Source organism: Squalius cephalus, assembly GCF_949319135.1.
Source record: "Squalius cephalus genome assembly, chromosome: 18".
Taxonomy (NCBI): Eukaryota; Metazoa; Chordata; class Actinopteri; order Cypriniformes; family Leuciscidae; genus Squalius; species Squalius cephalus.
Window position 1 is genome coordinate 18,887,562 of NC_137139.1, and position 17,810 is coordinate 18,905,371.

At 36.3% G+C, this 17,810-nt stretch overlaps 2 protein-coding genes across 5 annotated transcripts in view; both read right to left on the reverse strand.

Annotated features, from left to right (window-relative positions):
* lamb2 (laminin, beta 2 (laminin S)) overlaps window positions 1-5,515 on the reverse strand; it is a 36,872-nt gene extending 31,357 nt beyond the window's left edge. Inside the window, exons 1-2 of one of the 2 annotated variants that reach the window (XM_079848793.1) lie at window positions 5,331-5,515; window positions 5,130-5,201 (exon numbers count right to left, since the gene is read on the reverse strand). In XM_079848793.1, the coding sequence (XP_079704919.1) occupies window positions 5,130-5,160 (31 nt within the window). In that variant the 5' untranslated portion in view covers window positions 5,161-5,201; window positions 5,331-5,515. The remainder of the gene's footprint in view (window positions 1-5,129; window positions 5,202-5,330) is intronic. The other variant, XM_079848794.1, reaches the window with a different exon arrangement.
* A 262-nt stretch (window positions 5,516-5,777) lies between these two features.
* The window catches only part of lamb2l (laminin, beta 2-like), a 42,759-nt gene continuing 30,726 nt past the window's right edge, over window positions 5,778-17,810 (reverse strand). For all 3 annotated transcript variants that reach the window (XM_079848790.1, XM_079848792.1, XM_079848791.1), the window contains exons 18-35: window positions 17,140-17,260; window positions 16,764-16,956; window positions 16,460-16,603; window positions 16,040-16,271; window positions 14,865-15,028; window positions 14,568-14,792; window positions 14,270-14,484; window positions 13,029-13,125; window positions 12,579-12,951; window positions 12,140-12,324; window positions 11,409-11,656; window positions 11,102-11,317; window positions 10,883-11,027; window positions 8,694-8,901; window positions 8,466-8,607; window positions 7,891-8,067; window positions 7,655-7,814; window positions 5,778-7,437 (exon numbers count right to left, since the gene is read on the reverse strand). In XM_079848790.1, the coding sequence (XP_079704916.1) occupies window positions 7,301-7,437; window positions 7,655-7,814; window positions 7,891-8,067; window positions 8,466-8,607; window positions 8,694-8,901; window positions 10,883-11,027; window positions 11,102-11,317; window positions 11,409-11,656; window positions 12,140-12,324; window positions 12,579-12,951; window positions 13,029-13,125; window positions 14,270-14,484; window positions 14,568-14,792; window positions 14,865-15,028; window positions 16,040-16,271; window positions 16,460-16,603; window positions 16,764-16,956; window positions 17,140-17,260 (3,382 nt within the window). In that variant the 3' untranslated portion in view covers window positions 5,778-7,300. The remainder of the gene's footprint in view (window positions 7,438-7,654; window positions 7,815-7,890; window positions 8,068-8,465; window positions 8,608-8,693; window positions 8,902-10,882; window positions 11,028-11,101; window positions 11,318-11,408; window positions 11,657-12,139; window positions 12,325-12,578; window positions 12,952-13,028; window positions 13,126-14,269; window positions 14,485-14,567; window positions 14,793-14,864; window positions 15,029-16,039; window positions 16,272-16,459; window positions 16,604-16,763; window positions 16,957-17,139; window positions 17,261-17,810) is intronic.

Below are 17,810 nucleotides of genomic sequence, written 5' to 3' on the forward strand. Positions count from 1 at the left end.
AAGAGAACATCACATAAGCTGACTTCATAAATTGATGTTGATTTTCCTAAAATGTTTTTAGTCACCATTATGGCAATTAGTGTTCCCTTTGGTTGGGCACTTGGAATTTCATTTATACTAATGTAATTATCTTCCCATTGATGCAGCGATGCAATAAGAAATCAGTAATTTGGTTTAAAGAGAAGTAATATATATATATATATATATATATATATATATATATATATATATATATATATATATATATATATATATATATATATATATATATATATATAGGAAGAGAAATTATATCTATATATATATATATATATATATATATATATATATATAATGTATGAATGAATGAATTATGTATAACATAATTATATTCATGTCAATTAATAATCTTTTATAATTTTGTTGCTAACACTTATGTCCTAAACACCTTGTGAAACTTTTAATTGGGTTTATATAATCCCTCTATATTTGTGGTCCATCATGCTTGAGTAACACAGACTTCAACATGCAGCATGCAAAACACAACAATGGTAACAATTATATTTTATTTAAAGTAAATTATCAAGTGCTCTCTACAGTTATTTTTTAACTAAGCATTTGTCAGTACCACATTCCTATTTCACTTTACTTGTTTTTTTTTAAGGCAATCGGTTTGCATGCTTTTTTAAGTAAGTCTAACTAATTCAATTTTAGTGTATGAAAGATTTCTATTCTCTTTTAAATGCTGTTATTTTGAACATTCTAGTCATTAAAGAATCCTTTAAAAAATCTATCACGGTTTACAGAAAATATAAGAAGCAGTTTTTACTGTACTTTTTGAACAGTATAAATGTAGTATAATTCCTAGCAAAGTATGTGAACTGACCTGTTAATTGCACAAAAAAAAAGCTTTCCTTAATTCTGAATGGTTGAACAGTTGTCCTCTTAAAAAACCTCCACATATTTTAGAAATGAGTGATTTCTATTAACTAGTAGTTTTCTTTTGTGATTACATCCCTGCAAGAGTGCTGGTAACTATAGGTTATTAAATTGAACCTTACTGTAAAGTGTTACTAAATTAGTTGAAATGTTCTTTGAAGGAGTTGCTGGAGCTGTTCCAGCTCATTAAAGAGGATGTTCTGTGGGCAGGTTCTCCGGGGAATACGGGTACAGCATGAATTATAATGTTTCTGCACAACTTCCCTTGACCTGCATGAGAGATCATTCTTCATTCCCTCAGGACAGTCTGTTAAAATACTTCATATCCTGACAATCACGAGGTATATACAGCTGTGACACATACGTGTTGAGCATGAGATTTGTCAGGAATCAGAAGGTCAAAGGACTGAGAAAGTGTGAGAAATGTGAGAAAAGTGTTTCAATCTGTGAACGAATCATTCTTTGGAGTCGTCTCTTTTCAATAATAAACCACATCACAAAACTGTTATGCATGTTCTGTTCAGAAGAAAACATTTGATGGTGCATTTATGACTTTTTTGAAGCTCTAGTCTAGTGCATGGAAAAGAGCGACCAGAAGGAATAAAAATCATGCGGGTTTGGAACAACATGAGGGTGAGTAAACAATGACGAAAAAATTCCATGAATAAAGAATGATGTCAATACGTCCTGCAAGACGTTTGATAGACATCTCCCAACGATCCAGGAGCAATTTGATGGAGCACCATGTCACAAGGCAAGAGTGATAATGAAGTGGCTCGGAGATCATTACATTGAAATATTGGATCCGTGGCCAGGCAACTCCCTGGATCTTAATCCCAGAGAACCTGTGGTCAATCCTCAAAAGGTGAGTAAAGACAAGCAAAATTGTGATGAACTCCGAGCACATATAAGGGTAGAATGGATCGCCATCACTCAGGATTTGGCCCAGAAGCTGATATCCAGCATGCCAGAGCAAATTGCAAAAGTTATGAAGAAGAAGGGTCAACACTGTAAATATTGACTGTTTGCATATTTAATGTTTTTCCAGTAACAATTTACAATAAGGTTCATTAGTTAACATTAGATAACTACATTAATTAGCATGAACCAATAATGAACTCCACTTCTACAGAATTTATTAATCTTTGTTAATGTTAATTTAAACATTTACTAATCCATTATTAAAATCAAAAAATTGTTCAATGAACTGTTAACTAACATGAACATACAATGAATGACTGTATTTTTATTAACTAACAGTCAAAGATTAACAAATACAGTAACAAATGTATTGCTCATGGTTAGTTCATGTAAGTTAATACATTAACTAATGTTAACTAATGAACCTTATTGTACAGTGTTACCGTTTTTGCAAATAAAGCCTTTAAAAATGATAAAATTCTTATCATTTTCCATAGAAACATGTCAAAAATAATCTAAAAACACAGAAGCAGAAAATTTTGCGAAACACAAAAGTTATGTCACAGACAATACTTTTGGCCATGACTGTCTGGCGCTTCTCTCTTTAGAAATCTCTTTCCCTGAGGCAGAAATCTTATTCAACTCAACTCGTGTAAACAGACACGTTTCTTTGCCTTTCATTTCACCACCTCTCCACCCCCCGCATTAGTCCTTTCTTCTATTCCTCTCCTCCACATTGCACCAAAGCTTTAGATGAAACTTGTGAACAAAGGTTCCTTACGGCTTTTCATCTTCTTTTCATCAAGGCTTTCTTTTTATTTCATTTTTTTTTCTCTGAAGATGAATAGACAGCTTGAATGGATTATTACATGATTTTTGGAGAAAGTCTATGATGGAATTGTAGGGTCCTCTAACACAAATGATCAATTCTATCAATTATAAAGTGCTTAATTCTTAATTGTGATTGGTCGGCACAAATTATATGCCCCATTCACACAAATATCACAGGAGGTCATCTAGTGGTATCAGACATTATTAGCATATACTGTATATAGCCCATATATAGCCTATATATAGCCTATATATATATATATATATATATATATATATAATGCACTTTTTATGTTGGGCTAATGAAAATGTTGACAGGGCTACTGGTCCAAACATGCAAGCAGAAGAAACCTGCATGTAAATTACAACCGTGCATATGCAAAATCATGAACAACATCAATGATGGTAAATTCATGATCATTTCTAAAACAATTCCAACAATATCTGTGGGCCAACTCTATCCACAATCAACTTAAATTAACTCTGTCTGTGAACAACGTTGTCGCAGTCAAACAATCCGTGAACAGTTCAATGGCCTTTAAAATTAAACTCAGACAGGCAGTAGACGATAAATGTGACAGCAACTAAATAAGAGCATCTCCTCATCAGCTGTCTGCCTCCTACAAACCCGCTACTTTCATTAGAGGCTCACCAAAAATAACACTCCCACTGCTCTGCCTCTGACACCTCCACATTCTCTCCAGCTTTATCAATCCTCTCAGACACAGAGGCTCCTACCGAGCCCTGGAGCCCATCACTTACACAAAACTTACAGCGCACAACAGCTGGACAGTAACGCTAAATGATAAAGAAAGACATGGAACACAGTAAATACAATGAGGACACTAATGAGTGAGGTCTGGATATATATGGAAACGAGACTGTGACTCTTATCAGTACATACAAAGTAATACGTACAATTCCTCTAATTGGATATTGACCTCACTGTGGCTTCTGGAATCAAGGCACGAGGAATCAAATTTCCTAATATTTTAAAATAAGCGTTTAATCTAACTCAAACCTTCCTTTCAAGTCTAAAAATCTCATTTATTAAAACTGAACTGCAAAAATGACTTCTGAAACTTTCTGATGTCAGACAGATGTTTCATCCGTTCACCGCATTACTTGCCTATTAGGAGATTAGATTTAGATTTAACACCAGAAGGAGGAAAGACAACAGTAAAAAGTGTAGGAAATCTGTCAAAACGTGTGCTTCATTATTGGCAAATTATTAAATACTTTTATTCAAATAGCTAATAAAACTCTTAGCCTACTAAACCACTGAATTTATCAACATGCACCATCAATAAACCATTTTAATAAGATCGTGTAAATGTTCTATTTTGCTAGAATTGATTTCATTCACTTTAATTTGTTATTTCTAATCACAATCCCACTGAAGGTCATTCAGATAATGGCAAACTCCCAGTTGTGATTTGAGAAAGAAAAAGTTGAGAAAAAGGGAATGTGAAGGTCGGTATTCTCGAATGAGCAGATTTTGACTCATATACAAAAGGTGTGCCTAATTTACCAAAGAACAATCAAGGATGCATATATTTGGTTAGCGCTATTGCAAAGATGAGAGAACCTGAGTTAATTCAATGAGTGAAGAACCGTCACTCATTAATCCAAAACACATGGCCTCTCTGTAACCTGCTGACCTCTTGTTTACCTTTAAGTATGCTTGTAAATTTGTTTCAACTTGAACTAGACAGACAGAGGAAATAAGCAAATAAGCTAATTGGATGCCGGAGGGGGGTAATAACATGGTCTGGAGACCTTTGGCTTTGAGAAAGAGCCTTCCTTCAGACTCATTGTTTGTGTGGAGCATCACAAGTCAACTGAGCCGAGTCTACTGAGACATCAATAGAGTAGACTTCAATTATATTAACAGGTGCAAAGGATTCACGGGTCTTGTGTGGGGTCAGGCACAAAGACATTTGGTGAATGGTTAAACTTGCATACACATCTAAATGCAAAGAATGTACGAGTTACTTTCTATACATTCATACTGTAGGTTTAGGAGAGGTATTAGACCTATGCTTAAGGTTAATACTTCTGGCCCCAAAAGTGTATCTAAACATACATAAAGTCTATCAGTCTGGCCCACTATGAGTGCCAAATAGGCTACGAAACACTTGCATATCAATATATGGAAAAAAAGAAGAGAGATTTTCAACTGGCAAAATGTATAATAGTATTAAAATAAAATAAACAGCTGTCTCTCAAAAGCGGTATAGAAAAACAGAGGCACTTGCACCGGGAAAAAATCAAATTAAAATAAAAAAATCATAATCCATTTAACATCTGTACAAAGCATATTTACATATTTAGCATGAAGATAAAATATAAGATATTACGAAAAATAACTACATTATTGACACTCTTGCTCTAGTAACAGTACAAAACCACAAAAGCATATCATGAAGAATTTGATTCACTATTCAAGCTACACTTACCATAGATGAACAGTACGAGAAGCGCGCGCATGGTGCGCTTTATGATGAGCTCCCTTCTGCTGCCGCGCGCCTCTAAAATATAAAAATCACTATTCAGCAGTCACACAACTTCACCTTACTTTCACATAAAACCTTTAGTAACGTCAGAAATAAAACGCAAACGTACGCATTTCTTTAATAATGCTGGAAGCGAGTACTCACATGTTTACTGTGATATTGTCGATGGTCAAGCCAATGAGACTTTGGGCGATATCAGAGTCAGACGGACTTTCTGAAGTCCTGTTACAGCTGTGGAAATGACTGATGGAAAACATTCGCTGGAGTAAAGTGATTCCTGCGAATCGTAAAGCAACATGGTCCTCAGGGAACAGGGAATTCCACTCAGTGTCTTGGAAAAAAATAATCCACTACTTGTTTTCCGGAGCGCCCTGCACATGAACGCGCGTAGTCGAACAGGAATGCGCGCGCTCCTCAAAACTGAATCAAAAGGACGCTCACAATAAACAGTAAGTAATAGTAGTAAAACTTACACACCACTGTATTCATTTTTTAAATTGTGTTAAGGAAAGCTGCATGATTGTTTAAGCAACAATGAAGACTAAATATTAATGCAAATAACAAATGAAAGACCTTCATGTTACACATTGTCTGGTTATGCGAGTACAGCTCACAAAATGATTTTATTAGTAACTTATTTCAACCAGTGATATTCAAGCCAGACCTAGAGACCTCCAGTAACAGGATATAGCCTGTTTATTGATGCGATTTGTTAAACATCGTTTCCTATGAAATGTAGGCTACAATATAGAACTATAAGGAGAAGACAGTCAAGAGGAATGAAAAATATAGTGTGAAACAAATATGATTTTGTGGTATGATATGAATCAAAGCTTAGCTCAGGGTCAACTAAAGCCACTGATCCAAACACAGACAGGATTACAAATGAACATGACCTGCCAAAACAGAAAGCATAACGCAAAGATAAAGAAGTTAATAGGCAAACATTAGAATCATAAACATTATGTTTCATTGTAATTATGTCCCCCAGTTTTCTAGCATCTCTATCGCCCTCTCCTGTAGATCAGATGTAATTCATAAAATAGCTGTGTCTGTTTCTTCATATAAATAAAACAGAACAACTTTTAAATTCCATATCAAAGGTTTAATGTGTTCATATATGTTTTATACACAATATAAAAAATATGACATGGTGTTAGGCACTTCATTGTGTCTATGTACACCACCGTTCAAAAGTTTGGAGTCGGTAAGATTTGTAAAAAATATTTTTGAAAGACATGCTCACCATAGGTACATTTGTTTGATCAAAAGTACAGAAAAAAACAGCAATATTGTGAGTATAATATCAATTTAAAAGAACTGTTTTCTTTTTTATATATATTTTTTTTAATCCAGTACTGAAAGACATTTATTTTTATAATCAATGCTAGAATAAATGCTTAATATTTTTGTGGAAACAATATATATATTTTTGTTATTCTTATATGAATAGAAAGTTAAAAGAAACACCATTTATTTGAAATAAAAATCTTTTGTAATAATTATTAATGTATTTACTGTCACTTTTGATCGGTTTATTGCATTCTTGATGAATAAAAGAAATATATATTTAAAAAAAACATTACTGACCCCAACATTTTGAACAATACTAGGTTACACAACAGTTTATTTAATACAGTGGTTCTCAAATTGTGGTCTGATTTGATTGGCTTATTTAAAAAAAAAAAAGAATTTAACACTGAATTCATCGAAAAAATAACTCATAAAGATGAATTAACTGATACCGTTAACATTAAGTGTGTAACATAAGTGACGGTTCTGTTTCACTGTATGTTTCAAAGCCGACAGTCAGCTAGTTTCCACAAAATAAGAACAAAAAAAAAATGTGTTGGTGACTCAAGGACATCAAACGAGACTTGGCATATTAGGTGATCTGCAGTTTGTTTTCCTGCTCTCCAACACCTGAAAAGATCATGACAATAAGAACAAGTGCTTCATTCTGAAGTGTCATCAATGTCATAAAAATTATGTAGTAAAGTTGTTGATTCTTATTGAAATAGCAATTTGGGTCATAATTAAACAATATGTGAATCACACAGAGGGCGATTGAGAGGATCAACTGATTCCAGGATTTTGTCATTTATTTACAGTTCCTACTGACAGTTATTGTAGCCCATGACTTTTAATCTGATAAATTCTTTGATGTCTGTAACGTTTTTCTCCAGATCTGCCAGTTCATCCCGCTGATTCTGCATCTTCAGCTCGTTCTTGGTTAACTTTCTCTCCAGTTCTTCAGAGTAGGCAAACAGAAAAAAACGAGGAGATGAGAAAAGAGCCAAATACAGACTAATATATTTAAATAACTCAGAATTAAGTTTAATAGCAAAATGACAGTATAAATAACACATACTGTAAATGCTTAATGATAATGCTCATAGGTTCATTTTAGCTGCCATAAATTTCCAGTGCTTTACTATAGTAAGTGTTTAATGCAGTCGGACACATACTTCTGAGGGTTTCCATGTCCATGGTGGCCTTATTCAGCAGTTCCTCTGCTTCTTTCTTCATCTCTATGGCTCTCTGGCTAACATTACCTTCTCCCGTTCCTCCCACTGAGTCTACTTTCTCTTTAAGCTCCTTATACAGATTCTCAGCATTTGTCAGTTCCTGGTAAACACAAACATGATGTTAATGCCTGAAGAACTGAACAAATGCAGCCAGATGTTCACACTCAAACACAGACCTCTTGAAGTCCAGCAGCCTCTTGAGTTGCATTGTCCGACTGGGCTTTGGCATCTTTTGCCATCTCCCTGTTCTGCTCCGTTTTATTCTTCAATAAATCCACTCCATTCGACAAATTGGTCAATCGCATCATCACACCCATGAGGCTGTTGTTTAAATTTAAGAGTTTGTTGTCAACCTGTCCGAGAGAGGGAGAGAAAGGAGATTAGATCAGATCATACACTACAGTTTGGGGTCAATATTAAAACAAAAAGAAGAAATGAATACTTTTATTCAGCAAGGACACATTAAATTGATCAAAAGCAACCTTGAAGACATTTATAAAAGAAGAAGACGACATTTTTCTAGAGCAGCAAATCAGCATATTAGAATGATTTCTGAAGGATCACGTGACACTGAAGACTGGAGTAATGATGCTGAAAATTCAGCTTTTCCATCACAGGAATAAATGACTGTTTACTGTATTTTTGATCAAATAAATGCCGCCCAGTTGAGCATTAGAAACTTCTTTCAAAAACTTCTGAATGGAAGTGTAAGTTTATAAGCATATTTATATAAATGGAGTATCAGGTTTACCGTGGTAGTGATGTTCTGGGCATTTTTGAGGTTTTCCAAGGCTGTGGTCATTTCTTTTTCAGCTTTCTTAATAGCACTTTGAGAGGTTTCAAGTGCTTCTTTAGTTTTATTGATATTATTGCTCACTCCTTCAGCTTGTGACCTGGGCAAACACAAAATCACACACAAATTATCATTGACGGAATACAGATTTCTGTGTAAAAGCGTAAACAACATTCTCTCACTTACTTTGCATCTTGTGCTCTTTTAAGCAGATCCTTGACCTTGGCCAGTTGCTCTGAGGTGTGGTTGATCAGCTCCTCCACGTTGGTGAGGTTGTCGATGTTTTCTTTGATTTGATTGACTATGTTGTTCATTACGGTCCTGTTGACTGGCAAGGAGATCGCCAAAACCTGCTGGGCCACTTTTTCAATGCTTTCCGGATCTGCTCCCTCCTCTATATATAACGTGAATATAACATGAGTTGTACTATTAAAAATTTATTGCACATGATATTTTGCATTTATCATAATTAAACATTTTAAAATGACAGGTTGTGCAAACATTTAAATTTATTCACCCTCGTGTTATTTCAAATCTGAATGATTGTCTTTCTTCTGTAGAACACAAAAGATGACATTTTGCAGTATGTCCAAGCGATCAGTGCCAGACCGAGACTCTTTATTTTTTAAAAGATATTAATACTTTTATGAAGCAAGGATGCTTTAAATTGATCAAAAGTGACAGTAAAGACATTTATAATGTTGCAAAAGATTTCTATTTCAAATAAATGCTGTTCTTTTAAACTTTCTATTTTATCAAATAATCCTGAAAAACGTGTATTACGGTTTCCACAAAAATACGAAGTGGCACAAGTGTTTTCAACATTGATATGAATAAGAAATGTTTCTTGAGCATCAAATCAGCATATTAGAATGTGACACTGAAGACTGGAGTAATGATGCTGAAAATTCCTGTAATAATAATACTTCCTGTCATTTTTTATATATATATATACACTCACCTAAAGGATTATTAGGAACACCATACTAATACTGTGTTTGACCCCCTTTGCCTTCAGAACTGCCTTAATTCTACGTGGCATTGATTCAACAAGGTGCTGAAAGCATTCTTTAGAAATGTTGCCCCATATTGATAGGATAGCATCTTGCAGTTGATGGAGATTTGTGGGATGCACATCCAGGGCACGAAGCTCCCGTTCCACCACATCCCAAAGATGCTCTATTGGGTTGAGATCTGGTGAATGTGAGGGCCATTTTAGTACAGTGAACTCATTGTCATGTTCAAGAAACCAATTTGAAATGATTCGAGCTTTGTGACATGGTGCATTATCCTGCTGGAAGTAGCCATCAGAGGATGGGTACATGGTGGTCATAAAGGGATGGACATGGTCAGAAACAATGCTCAGGTAGGCCGTGGCATTTAAACGATGCCCAATTGGCACTAAGGGGCCTAAAGTGTGCCAAGGAAACATCCCCCACACCATTACACCACCACCACCAGCCTGCACAGTGGTAACAAGGCATGATGGATCCATGTTCTCATTCTGTTTACGCCAAATTCTGACTCTACCATCTGAATGTCTCAACAGAAATCGAGACTCATCAGACCAGGCAACATTTTTCCAGTCTTCAACTGTCCAATTTTGGTGAGCTTGTGCAAATTGTAGCCTCTTTTTCCTATTTGTAGTGGAGATGAGTGGTACCCGGTGGGGTCTTCTGCTGTTGTAGCCCATCCGCCTCAAGGTTGTGCGTGTTGTGGCTTCACAAATGCTTTGCTGCATACCTTGGTTGTAACGAGTGGTTATTTCAGTCAAAGTTGCTCTTCTATCAGCTTGAATCAGTCAGCCCATTCTCCTCTGACCTCTAGCATCAACAAGGCATTTTCGCCCACAGGACTGCTGCATACTGGATGTTTTTCCCTTTTCACACCATTCTTTGTAAACCCTAGAAATGGTTGTGCGTGAAAATCCCAGTAACTGAGCAGATTGTGAAATACTCAGACCGGCCCGTCTGGCACCAACAACCATGCCACGCTCAAAATTGCTTAAATCACCTTTCTTTCCTTTTCTGACATTCAGTTTGGAGTTCAGGAGATTGTCTTGACCAGGACCACACCCCTAAATGCATTGAAGCAACTGCCATGTGATTGGTTGATTAGATAATTGCATTAATGAGAACTTGAACAGGTGTTCCTAATAATCCTTTAGGTGAGTTTATATATATATTAGGTGACCTATATATTCTAATAGAAATCATTTAAATTGTAATTATATTTTACAATGTTACTGTTTTTACTGTAATTTTGATCAAATGCAGCTTTGGTGAGACATTAACATAAAAAAATCTTACAGACTGCAAACTTTTGCATTTCCCGACACTACAACAATATTGACACATAATCACTCAATCACTGACCATTCAAAAAATCTCGAATCTTCTGAATGAAGTCTTTGAGTATCTTGTTGGAGTTCTCAAAGAGATCTTTCTTGCTCTGGGCTTTATCGAGAGTGTCCTTCGCTTGAGTCTTCACAGTCTGGGTGAGTGTGGCGATGTCTCGAAGCTGAGATGTAAGCAGAGATTATTTCAGGCTTTTTTTCTCAGCACACACACACTGCACATGCTCGACCTGTTTACCTTTTTAGCCATGGTTTGTAACTCCTCGCTGGCAGTGGTCAGGTTCTTATGAACATCATCAGCGTGGCCCAGGGCCGTCACTGAGGCACCAACGGTTCCATTACATCCTTTTCCTCCACACTTCAGCGCACCGTCATGGTCACGACAACCAGCTCCTCCACAAGGGCTATCAGGACAGCTACTATTTGCCTCAGCATTGCCATGGCCACCACATACCTTAAGGCATAATAGAAACAAGGATGCGTCACTGATCTAGCTAACAGTTCTCTACTGGTCCCAAGCCAAAAGTTTTGCCCAAAGTCTCTACCTTGTTGCTGAGATGACGGACATTTCGGTCTATCTCGTGAGCTTTTTCCTTCAGTTCAGACAAAGACCTATTGTTGGCAGCAACTGTACGCAGGAAGCTGTTCTTTCTCTCTTTCAGCAGGGCTTCGGTACGGTTACGTGTGTCTTGAGACTGTTCCACGGGACTTTGGGGTCCGTATACGGAGGCGTTACAGCGCTGCTCTGAATTCAGTGAACTCTGGTAGTACTTGCGCACATTTTCAAATTGCTCTGTAAAAGAATAATGACAAAAGACATCAACGTGGGTTAAATGTTTTTGACAAAATGATGGTGAATGAAAAGCAGGTCTGGTCATGAGCAGGCGCTGGTGTAATCTATAGTTTTTATGCACATTTTCCTAGGCAAAATCTATCGAAAGGACGTCAAAATTGTGAACAGGCTTTTGCAAACCTATTTTAATACCTTAATAAACAGGATATTCAACAAAAGAAAAATTAAAGGTTTTATTGATTTCTATAAATTGGATGGAGAAAAGTGTGTTAAATGTCATAATGAAGTCATAATGAATGAGAGCTTACTAAAATAATATCCAAATAGCTATTTGGCTATTGGTTAGTTTTATCCAATAGCCTAATTTTGCTGAAAAGACTACAAGGCCAAATCATTTATTCTTTGGAACAAAATCATTGTCATTGGTCAGTTTTGATTTCATGTGTTTATTTGCATAATACTCGATAAGAAATACTAATTTACCTGCCATTCCAGCAGTGACGTAGTTCTCCAGCCCTCTGCGCAACTGGTGAAGCGTATTGTTCAAGTCTTTCAGTTCTTTCTCCAGTGCAGTTAGGTCTTGTTTCAGAGCTTTGTCAAGGTCTGCCGTCACATTCAGTTCCCGAATCACACCCATCAGACGCCCATCAGTCAAAGCGATCTCTGCTCTGAAATCATGTTCATTTAAAACGTGAATACCATCATTTAACGTGCAAGCAATGTACAAAATAACACAAAAATTAAGCTTGTTGAAAAATAAAACAGCTTTTGCCACATAATGCATGGTTTAAATTCAATTGGAAGAATGAAAATGTACAGTAACCCTTGCTAATGTAAGTGACACAAACAAATCTGACGATTCAAAATGTCTTTATAAAGTGTAATGAAATTGACAGTGTTTCCCACTGTGTGCAGGCTTTACCTCAAGTCATCAATAGCCTGGCTGATTAAGTTAAAGGTTCCCTCTTGGTCTCCATCTTTGATCAGATCTTGAACCTGTGCTAGCTTCTTCTCCAGCTCATGGATGCGGCCGTCACTGACTCCGGGCACCTCACCCTTCTCAAGAATCATGGCAATGACATCCTTGATGTGGGTCAGATCTCGGCGGACCTGGCACACAACATCATCCCATAGCTGGAAGCAGGGATGGCAGGGAACACACTTGGGGAAGTTTCCGGTAAAGCCACGGGCGCACTCGTCGCAGCGACGTCCTGAAGCTCCCTCCTTACACTCACACTCACCTGTTACGCGGTCACACTGAGCCGTCTCGGACCCCAGGGGGTGGCAGTTACACTCTGATCAGAGGGAGATAAACCACTAATGATCTGACACAGAGAAGAAGAGGAGTTAGAAGTATATGTGCAATACTCACCTTCACACTGTACTCTGGGATCACCCCAGTGGAACGCCTCACACTCATTGCACTGCCGTCCTCCAAAACCTGGCTGACAATGACACTGGCCACTGAACTACAGGTACAAAGAGAGACAGAAGAAAAGAAACAGGGAGTAGAAAAAGGAGGAGAGATTAACAGTATATTTGGCCATTTTAACTAATTGCAAAAATGATTAAGTCCGGAAAACATACTCAAATTCAAGTGGAAAAAAATGAATTAAAAAAGGAAATAAATTAAATAAGCCCAAAAAACAACAACAATTAAAACATTTAAATTTAAATAAAACTAAAATAATTATCACATAATTTAAATTTAAATAATTTTATCATAATTTAAGTCTAAAGGTAGTGAATAAATAATGTAGTAATATTATTTGAGTATCTATTCTAGTGTTTTTTTGTTTTTGTTTTTACATTTAAGTTTATATTTTAAATTTAAATCTATATTATTTTGCAAGATAAACTATCATTCAATAGTTGGTGTCTCTTATGCTCACCAATTAAAAACAGTACAATTGTTTTCTATTTGATTATATTTTAAATGTAATTTATTCCTGTGATGTAAAAGCTGTATTTTCAGCATCATTACTCCAGTCTTCAGTGTCACATGATCCTTCAGAAATCATTCTAATATGCTGATTTTATGCTCAAGAAGCATTTCTTATTATTATCAATGTTGAAAACAGTTGTGCTGCTTCATATTTTTGTGGAACCTGTGAGAAAAGTTACATTTTTGTAACCTTATAAATGTCTTTACTGTCACTTTTGACCAATTGAATGTATCCCAGCTGAATAAAAGAAAGTTTAAAAAAAAAACTACCACCAAACTTGTGAATGGTAGTGTAAATTGTAAATGTAATAGAAAGTAAATAATATATTAATAATTAGGTTTAGCCTTAGTATAATGATAATATAGAAATCGATTAATACATTTTGCAAACAACATTTGTTGATGTTTTTAAAATGTCAAGCTTAGTAACACTTTATCACACACCAATTTTAATATTTCATCACATTTGGGAGTCCTTGGCAAAGTATAGTCACATCTCTTTATGTCATATTATACCTTGGTTTATGCTTGTTTATTATTGTAAGGTTTTATCCTGCCATTTCACACTTGTCTCAAGGTTTTAATCTTGAGAGATCCTTGATAAAATAAAGGTTTAATAAAGATATGAATATAAAGAAAGATGCTGTATAGCACAGGTCATACTGTACCATATTGCAATGGGTGCTGAGGGCATTTGGCTGGACGCATCCACAGGGTTCACATCCAAAGTCCGAGCCGAAGTTCCAGTATTTGGGGGTGCACTGGTCACAGTTGTGGCCAATGATGTTTGGTTTGCAGGGGCAATGTCCAGTCTGCCTATCACAGTGACATACTCCATCAGTACAGTAGCCCTGTAAAGTGCCAGCAGTTACACAAGTACAGCCTGCAGGATGAGACAGAGTGCAGAATTAGATTTAAATGCATTAATTCATTCACAGTTTAAAAGTTTTAAGTCACTGTACTTACGCCTACAGTCCCGGGCGAATGCATTTCCATAATAACCCAATTTACACTCAGAGCAAGAGTGGCCGTCAGTGTTATACAGGCACTTGAGGCATTGGCCGGTTCGTGGGTCACATGACTCTGGGTCCTGGTGTTCAATGTTCCCGTTGCACTGGCATGGCCTGCATGCCCCGCCAGGCTGCTCAGGATCACCATAGTAACCAGAAGCGCAGCGATCACAGCGAGGACCTGAGACAGGATACAGTCAGTTAACCTACTAAATTAGAATCAAAAACTGTTGATTTACTGACTGTATTTTACCTGCATATCCTTCACGACACTGGCAGAGGATCTGGTTAGAGGCATAGTCTGCGTGACAGGAAGCTCCGTTGGAGTGTCCGCTGTCAGGGTGTCCTGGACACGGACAGGGGCGACAGTGCTCACCAGAACCCAATACTGGGTCACCATAGAACCCGTTTACACACCTAAAGAAAGGACAGAATAACCAATTTAATTTCTGTACAGAACAACATTTTATTAATTTTACTTCTAATGACTTTGTCTCGTAAATGTTTTTTTACAGGGCAGCCTGGTGTTAAGTGTCTATTAGTATCATACCATACTTTATTATTTATTAAAAAATTATATTTTTAGCAATATGTTTTGTTTTTGATATTTTTACACTACTTTTGTTGTTTTTGAAAGTCTCTCATGCTCACCAAGGCTGCATTTATTAAATAAAAAATACAGTAAAAATGGTAATATTGTGAAATAATATTTCAATTTAAAATAACTCTTTTCTATTGTAATATATAATTTATCCCTGGGATGGCAAAGCTGAATTTTCAGCATCATAACTCCAGTCTTCAGTGTCACATGATCCTTCAGAAATCATTCTAATATGCTGATTTACTGTTCAAGAAACATTTCTTATTATTATCTATGTTGAAAACAGTTGATTAATATTTTTGTGGAAACCGTAATTCTTTTTTTTTTTTTCAGGATTCTTTGATGAATAGAAAGTCAAAAAGAACAGCATTAATTTGAAATAGAAATTGAAATTATTCACAGTCACTTTTGATCAAGTTATTGCATTCTTGCTTGATAAAAGCATTAACTTCGTTTTTAAAAATAACCTACCGTTCAAAGGTTTGCGTTCAATATCTAATAAGAAGTATTGATATTTATTTAATTACCCTGTTTCATTCAAACAGGGACTACAGATGAAAAATAGCTTGTATGGCTAAATATGGCACATTTACATGATGGACTTGAGTGCTCATGTTAATTAATGTGCATTGTCCCTTTTAAAATAAATTCTAATTCAAATTAACTAGCTTTTTAAAATAATTCACTGTTGTACTTGATATATAGTTTGTAACTGCCTCATCCTCCTTTACAAAGCATGCATTACATTGTGACTTAAATCAGTGACCCAAATGTAATTCGTCACATTGATTTGGTCTAATTGATGTAGTCAGTGTACTGTTTCTCACCTCTCACACAGCTGTCCAGCTGTGTAGTCTCTGCACTCATAGCAGGCGCCTGTTTCAGGGTCACAGCTCTCTGCATGGCCATTACATTGGCACTGCCTACAGTTGGGAAATCCCCACTGACCTGGTTGGCAGTCTGAGCACTGGCGGCCAATCGCCCCATGCCGACACGGACACTGACCCGTCACAGGGTCACACTGATGCCCTACAGAGCCCTGAGAGTGGCAGTCACAATCTGTTGCAGACAGAGAAAGAGAAGTGAGAGACAATGAGAAATGTGTCAAGTTTAATCTAATTCTTAAAATAACATTTGTAAAAAAAAAAAAAAATACAGTTACAATATAAACATACATTAAAGTGTAATATAAAAAAAATATTTTGACATTATAAATGTATATTAATTTGTAAAAAAAAGTGTCTCACCAGCGCAGCCATATGGCCCAAATCCGTACGTCCCCGGTGCACACTGATCACATTGATGGCCAATAACATTGGGTTTACAGTGACACTGACCTCCGACTTTGTCACACTCTGCACTCAGTGAACCCTGAGGGTCACACTGACATGCTGCAGAAAGATCACTTTTTTAGGAAGCCATTCATAAGAATCTAAACAACAGTATGAGATTTATCTGAAGGAAAAAGGAATGGATGGGTTATAATGTGACTTGTTTTGACAAGACACAGAGGAGAGTCATTTATCCTTTGACCCCATCACAGTGACTCACCCAGGGCTCCATTGTGCATGATAGCAGAGATGCTGCAGATGAGTGTAGTGCACAGCTCCGCCAGCGCAGGCATCGGCAGGGTCGTGAAGGAATCCAAACACATGTAGACCTCCATCTCCTGCCGTCGACGCTCGTCTGGGCCGTCGTCACCCTGGAAACCAGGAAGCTCCTCATACCTGGGTATCAGCACAAGCTGTAAGGAGAGAGAGAGAGAGACATATAAGCATTTTTCACCAAAGACTTTTCACCCACCAGCAGAGGGCAGCACTTGTATTATCTGTGGTTAGGAAATTGCATCACAGGCGTTCCTAGTTTCAAGCATTTAATAACATAATGTGTAAATGACTGATAATGGTAAATGAGAGAAGATCCTTACTGAGTCTATCAGAATGAAGGCGGTGAGATGTCGGTGAGACACGCCGTGGCGCTGGAAACGGATGGACACCACATACTGGTTGTTTGGTTCAAAGCAGAAGGGCCTTGGCATTTCAATGTACCTGTCAAAAGTTATATGCCATCACTAACAATATTCGAAAATGGTCATTTACTGTTTGACTATCTTGTAGACTATCTGTATTAATAGACTAAGATAGACAAGTCTAGGTAGGCATATACAATGGGTTCCAATAAAAACCTTAAATGTCTAATTTAAGCTTGTAAATAGTTATAAATAACTGTTATCACATAAATTGACATTGATCTATTTAAATAAACCATAATCATACAGTAGTTTTCCTATTTAAAATAAAAACACAATAGAAAATCACTATTTGATAAAAAATACAAAAAACACTCATATTTTTAAATATTGTTACAATTTAAAAAATAAAACCTTTTCATATGAATATATTTTAAAATGTAATTTATTCCAAAGCTGAATTTTCAGCATCATTACTCCAGTCTTCAGTTTCACATGATCCTTCAGTAATCATTCTAATATGATGATTTGATGATCAATAAACATTTATTATTATTATCAATGTTGAAAACACTGCTTTTTTGTGGAAACTATGAAAAAAAAAATCAGGATTCTTTGATGAAAAATAA